The 6,951-nt window shown below is 46.4% G+C and overlaps 1 protein-coding gene across 3 annotated transcripts in view; it reads left to right on the forward strand.

The window, feature by feature from the left end:
- The window catches only part of Ccdc57 (coiled-coil domain containing 57), a 93,326-nt gene that overhangs the window by 52,853 nt on the left and 33,522 nt on the right, over positions 1-6,951 (forward strand). For 2 of the 3 annotated variants that reach the window (XM_042055022.1, XM_038328849.1), the window contains exon 16: positions 4,701-4,822. In XM_042055022.1, the coding sequence (XP_041910956.1) occupies positions 4,701-4,822 (122 nt within the window). Of the gene's footprint in view, positions 1-1,532; positions 1,742-4,700; positions 4,824-6,951 lie in introns of those variants that run through there. The other variant, XR_005285186.1, reaches the window with a different exon arrangement.

Below are 6,951 nucleotides of genomic sequence, written 5' to 3' on the forward strand. Positions count from 1 at the left end.
GACGTCCGTCTTTGTTTGCTGTTTGCTTGTTTGTTTGTTTGAAGATATAGTTTTTGTGTGCATTGGTGTTTTGCCTACATGTATGTCTGTGTGAGGATGCCAGATCCCCTAGACCTGGAATTACAGACGGTTGTGAGCTGCCATGTGGGTGCTGGAAATTGAAGTTGGGTCCTCTGGAAGAGCAGCCAGTGCTCTTAACTGCTGAGACATCTCTAAAGCCCCTTGTGGTTTTTGTTTGTTTGTTTGTTTTTTGTTTTTTGAGACAAGGTCTCATATAGCTCAGGTTGGCTTTAAAAGAACTCTCTATGTAGGCAAGAATGACTTGAATCTCTCAGCCTCCTGTCTTTCAAAAGAACTCTCAGCCGGGAGGTGGTGGCGCACGCCTTTAATCCCAGCACTCGGGAAGCAGAGGCAGGCGGATCTCTAAGTTCGAGGCCAGCCTGGTCGACAAGAGCTAGCTCCAGGACAGGCTCTAGAAACTACAGGGAAACCCTGTCTCGAAAACCACCCCCCCAAAAAAAGAACTCTCTATGTAGGCAAGAATGACTTGAACCTCTCAGCCTCCTGCCTCCACCTCCCAGGTACTGGGTTACCAGCTTGCACTAACACACTCAATTTTCCATGAGCTGAGGATCAAGCCCAGGGCTTCACACATGTGGGCAATCGCTGCACTGGGTAAGATTCATTCCTAGACCCGGTACCTAGTGTTTTAATCCAGCACAAAGCAGACCAATTCAGGAACACGGTAAGACCAGACTGTGCTACAGAGTTAGACCCTTACATAAAAAACAGAATCAAGGGATTAGATGACTCAGCATTTAGAGCACTTGCTGCTCTTGCAGAGAACCTGGGTTTGCTTCTAGCCCCCACCTGATGACCACAACCATCTATAACTTTAATACCCTCCTCTGATCCCCTTTGCACCAGGCATGTGTGTGCATACATGCAGGCAAACCACTCATACACATAAATAAAACAAATACATAAATCTAAATTTTAAAAAAACACAAAAGTTACAAGAAAACCTAAATGAGTAACTGGAGCTCGTCCACACCTTGGTGACGATGCCAGCCCCTCTGTGTCTCCCTGTTGTGTTGTATGTTTACCCTTCCAGTGATTAACGCTGAGCTCACATCCTCATCCCGAGACTTACAGGCACGCGATGTACACACAGCCTGCTTTTCCTCCCAACAGGGCATGCTGTGCCCGTGGAGTCCTTAGCAAGCTGATTCCTAGAAGAGATGGAACAATGGCATCATTTATTTCTTCCTTCTTCCGGTGGCCTGTTGGTGGCGTCTGGGTTTCTTCTCGTTTGCCAGCAGCTTAGTGTCTGTCTCCCCCAGCCTGCTGTCTGCACTCCGCAGAGAATTAGAATCCCCCTTTGACCACAGCCCCATAAAAAGTAAATATTCACTAGGAAATCAGGATAGGTAAAGCAGCTCATTGTTTTACTGTGTGTATCTTCAATTTTTGTGGATTTTTCCCCATTATATTTTGTTATATTTTTATTAGACTTCTGATTTATCTACTAGGTATCAAACCCAGGCCTTGTGCATGCCAATCAAGCAATCTGCCTCTGAGCTACATCCCCAGCCCTGCTGATGAAAATGTGATTCATCATGAATGATCTGGGGAAAGCCTTCCATGCTGGCAGCAGTGATGCCTATGACCCAGCACTCAGAAGGCCCAGGCAGGAAGGTCAGGAGTTCAAGACCAGCCACAGTCAAAAAGTTTAGCGAAGGTAACCGGGCCTCAGCTAGCTTTTCCCTGTGGTTACATCAGTGTGGTTCTGCTCCCTAATACACGCCTGCACATGCTGTCAGATCTACGTGTTTAGTGATTACAATGGCATATGCATTTGGAAGCCTACTGCAAAAATACACTAATTTTGAAGAAATAGCCTTAGCACAGAATCTCACCACACGGACCACTTGAATGAACTGTTACAAACCCCGTGTCCTGCTGCTGTGTATCTTCTGGGCCCTGGGGCAGCCTTCTTCACTTGGCCTCCGCAGACTCCACTAAAGCAGCTGCCTCCTGCTTTTCATCCTCTGAGGCTTTTTTTTTTTTTTTTTTTTTTTTTTTTTTTTTTTTTTAGCTCTTCCTTTAGCAAAACCTTGTGGGCAGAGCCTTCCTCAGCCTCCATGTCTGAAAGGGATCCTGGCTCAGCTGCTGTCCAGAACCACGGCTGAGCTGGAGCTAGAACTTTCGGTGTTTGTTTTTGCTTTTGAGGCAGGGTCTCACTGTGTAGCCCAGGCCAAAACTCCTTCTGCCTCAGCCTCTCTTCTCTCTTGTGCTGGAATCACAGATAAATAAGCCAAACCTGGCTCCTGCAGCCTTTTTTTAGAGAAGTTTCTCACATCTCCTAAACAGCCACAGTCTGGTCCTCCTCAGGGAAGGGTCCGTCGCACACCCCTAGCCACTGCCGTCTGTTCTTCCCATTCTGTGTCGCTCTGTGCAGCTGGGGCTCAGTTTGTTTTGTCTTGATAAAAGTCCATGTGTTTTTGATCTTGGGATACATTGATTTGTTTGGTTTTTATCCTCTTGGAAACTTAGCCACAGGAACTAGGAACGGCTCAGTGATTATGTACTTGGTGAGTAAGCATGAGGACTGGAACTTGAATCCCCAATTCCAGTGGATGTGGTAGCGAGAGACAGGGGATCCCCAGAACGAGCTAGCTGGGGAGCTTGGCTGTATCAGTGAGCTCTGGGTTTGGTTGAGAGACTCTGCCTCAAGGAATAAGGTCGACCGGCCATCAAGAATAATTTCTGAGTCAACCTTGGACCTCAGAGTCCACATGCACACAGATGCATGCATTTCCACACACACATATATAACCTTTACACACATAAAATAAAACCATGTATACACACATGAAAGAAGAAAAACACAAACTCCAACCCTTGTTCCTTTAAATGCTGTTCCCCTTTCTTTCTCATCCCTATGTACCTCACCATGGTGGGGTGTGTGTTTCTGTCACTTTCCAGGGCCTTCTAAAGTGGCTGTTGAAAGCCACTAGATGAGTTCGGGGGGGCATCAGATACCACCTCATCTTCATTCCTTTGTTTTATTTCTTCTTCTGTGAGTTTAAGGCCAGCCTGGTCTACACAAAGGAAGTCCCAGGTGAGCCAGGGTTATACAGTGAGACCTGTCTCTGGTAACCATTGTCCTTATGTGAGACTCGGTGTCATGGCACATGGGCGGCTACAGGAGATGAATAACTCTGGGCCACCCTGGCCTACAGAGCAAGACCTGCTTAAAAAAACAAAAACAAAAGACCTCCAAGTTGTTTAGGTTAACCTAAAACAAATCAAGTTAAATGAATAAATCAAATTATTCATTTGCTTTTAAGATCATTCCTCAGTGAAAGAGGACAGAATCATCTATTACAGCCCTAACTTTAAGTTAATGCACATAAATTTTCCCTTTTTTTAGGTTTTTAATTTTATTTTATATGTACGAGTGTTTAGGCTGCATTTATGTCTCTGTCCCATATGTGTTCCTGATGCCAGAGGAGGCAAAAAAAAGGTGTTAGATTCACCAGAATTAGAGTTATACATGGTTGTGAACCACTGTGTGTGCTGGGACCTGAACACAGGGCCTCTTTAAGAGCAACAAGTGCTCCAAACAGCTGAGCTATCTCTCTAGCCCCATCCCAGTTTTAGAAAATGGGATTTGCTGTGTTGTCCAGGCTGGTCTCATTCTCATCCTCAGCATCCAGAGCAGCAGGGACTGCTTGTGTGTGTGTGGTGTGTGGTGTGTATGTGTGTGGTGTTGGGTGTGTGGTGGTGTGGTGTGTGTATGTGTGTGTGATGTGTGTATGTATGTGTTTATGTGTGGTGTGTGTGTATGTGTGTGTTTATATGTGGTGTGTGTATGTGTGTGTGGTGTGTGTGGTGTGTGTAGGTGTGTGTAGTGTGTGTGGTGTGTGTATGTGTGTGTGTGATGTGTGTATGTATGTGTTTATGTGTGGTGTGTGTGTATGTGTGTGGGGGGGGGGGTGGTGTGTGTATGTGTGTGTGTGGTGTGTGTGTGTGTGGTGTTGAGTGTGTGGTGGTGTGGTGTGTGTATGTGTGTGTGATGTGTGTATATATGTGTTTCTCTGTGGTGTGTGTGTATGTGTGTGTGTGGTGTGTGTGTGGTAGGTGTGGTGTGTGTATGTGTGTGTGTGTGATGTGTGTATATATGTGTTTATATGTGGTGTGTGTGTATGTGTGTGTGTGGTGTGTGTGTGGTGGTGTGGTGTGTGTATGTGTGTGTGTGATGTGTGTATGTATGTGTTTATGTGTGGTGTGTGTGTATGTGTGTGTGTGGGGGGGTGGTGTGTGTATGTGTGTGTGTGGTGTGTGTGTGTGTGGTGTGGGGGTGGTGTGTGGGTGTGGTGTAGGTGTGTGTGGTGTGTGTGCGTGTGTGTCCTGTATAGGCAGATGCGTACTTGACGCACTGCTGGTAAAATGCGTCCCTCTTTCTATTCTGTGCAGCTGTCTGCAGGTTAGTGCTGCAGGTTAGGACTGGGCTGGGAAGCTGCGTGTGTGCTGGGCTCTGCTGGGGCGGTGTGGCGCCTGTCACAGCTGACCTGTACTCCCCAGTTCTCGAGAGTAGAAATTGCTTTGGTTTTGAAAAGTCGTTTGCTATTCTTGTGTTCGAGAAATCCTGTATGATGTATTGGGAGCCAACCCTTTCCTGATCCTGTTTCCAGGGAAACTGACTTCTTGCCCGCTTCCTCCCACCTCTGAGTCCCGGGACCCCCGTGAGGTGCCAGAGGTGCCTTTGGACCGTGGCCTACCTTTGGGACAGCTGCAGCCCCACTCAACAACTCAGGTAACTTCTTTGCCTAAGAAAACTGCGTTAACATTTTCCTGAGTGCGAAGTATAGGTTCCCGTTAGACGAACTGCAGAAGACACAGGGAGGGCCTCGTCTCTAGCGCCCACCCTGGTGCTGGTAGCATCACGCTCACACTCTTCCAGCTCCTTTGCTTGTTATTTGTTTTGGTTTTTGGAGACAGAGTTTCAATGTGTAGCCCAGGCTATCTTGAACCCTGGGTCTCCTGCTCAGCCGCCTGAGAATAGGAATTACACAAGTGCCCGACCATTTTTGGCTCCTGGATTTGTTTATGGCTTTAAGCATAATCATACATATGACGTACTATAGCTTTACCCATATGGGTATTATATTTTTACTTTGTTTGTTGGTTTGTTTCTTTGTTTTTCAAGACAGGGTTTCTCTGTGTAGCAGCCTTGGCTGTCCTGGAACTTGTTCTCTAGAGCAGGATGGCCATTGCCTCCTGAGTGCTGGGATTAAAGGTTAACTGCCTGGCTGCTACTATATTTTTAATCTTTACCAATATAATTTTTTTAGTTTATTTCAAGACAGGGTATCTCTGTGTAACAGTTCTGACTGTCCTGGAACTAGCTCTCTTGTAGACCAGGCTGGCCTCAAACTCCACCACCGCCTGGCTCAATATAAATTTTTAAATTTGATTTTTAATTAAAAAAAATGTCTTGAGACTGGAGAGATTACTTGGGATTATGTTGCCCTCTAGACAATCTCAGTTTGTCTCCCCGTGCCACTGTCAGGCAGTTTATAGCCTCAGTAATCACAGCTCCAGGGGATCTATTTTAGCTTGCTTTCTATTGAAACCAAAGCAACCTGGGGAGAAAAGGGTTTAATTGGTTTACCCAATCATATCCATCATGAAGGGAAGTCAAGGCAGAAACCTAGAGGCAGAAACTGATGCTGGACACGGTGGTGGTGCACGCCTTTAATCCCAGCACTCGGGAGGCAAAGGCAGGTGGATCTCTGTGAGTTCAATGCCAGCCTGGTCTACAAGAGCTAGTTCCAGGACAGCTAGGGCTGTTACACAGAGAAACCCTGTTTCAAAAAGAAAAGGGAAGGAAGGAAGGAAGAGAGAGAGGGGGGGGGAGGGGGAAGAGAGAGGAGAAAGAGAGAGAGAGAGAGAGAGAGAGAGAGGGAGGGAAACATATAGGTCATGGAGTAAGTGCTACTTACTGGCTTGCTTCTCGTGGCATGCGTGCTCAACTAGATGTTACGTTTTTGTGGGATTTTTTTCATTTGTTTATTTGTGTATTGACGTTTTGCCTGCATGTTTGTCTGTACCCTATGTGGGGGCCTAATACCTTGGAGGTAATGAGGAGACGTTAGATCCCTAGGAACTGGAGTTACAGGTGGCTGTTAGCCACCGTGTAGCAGCTGGGTGGCACCACCCACGGTGGGATGGGCAGAACCCTCCCACATCAGTTATTAATAAAGAAAATACCCCCGAAGACTTGCCTAGAGTCCACGGAAGTAGACATTTTCTCAGTTGAGAGCCCTCTTACCAGATGACTCTAGCATGTGCTAAGCTGACAAAAACTGACCACAGCTGACCCTTTACCAACCGGACACAACAGAAAATCGATATAAGCCACAACTTTTTCTTTCTTATTTAGTGGCTGTTAGTAAATATGTTCCTTCTGCGTCTCTGTGCAGCTGTCTGAGAGTTGGGCCTGGGGTTAGGATCAGGCTGGGAGTTGTTCTGTGTGTTCCCGAGCTATGCTCATGCTAATATCGATATCACAGTATAACATACAAGACAGCATTTACAAGTCTCAGTGTTGCTGGGTGGTGGTGGTGCACGCCTTTATCCCAACACTTGGGAGGCAGAGGTAGATGGATCTCTGAGTTCAAGGACAGCCTGGTCTCAGAGTGAGGACAGCCAAGGCTACACATAGAAATCCTGAAGTCTCTAAAAACAACAACAAAAAACAAGTCTCGGTGTTTAAAATGTAAATGCTTTAGCTAGGCATTGTGGAGAACGTCTTTAATCCCTTCACTCAGGAGGGAGAGGCAGAGGCAGGTGGCTCTCTGTTGTTTCCCAGCTACCCAGCCTCCTGAAATAACTACACAGAAACTGTATTACTAAAATCACTGCTTGGCCCATTAGTTCTAA

Source organism: Arvicola amphibius, chromosome 4 (assembly GCF_903992535.2).
Source record: "Arvicola amphibius chromosome 4, mArvAmp1.2, whole genome shotgun sequence".
In the NCBI taxonomy this organism is placed as follows: Eukaryota; Metazoa; Chordata; class Mammalia; order Rodentia; family Cricetidae; genus Arvicola; species Arvicola amphibius.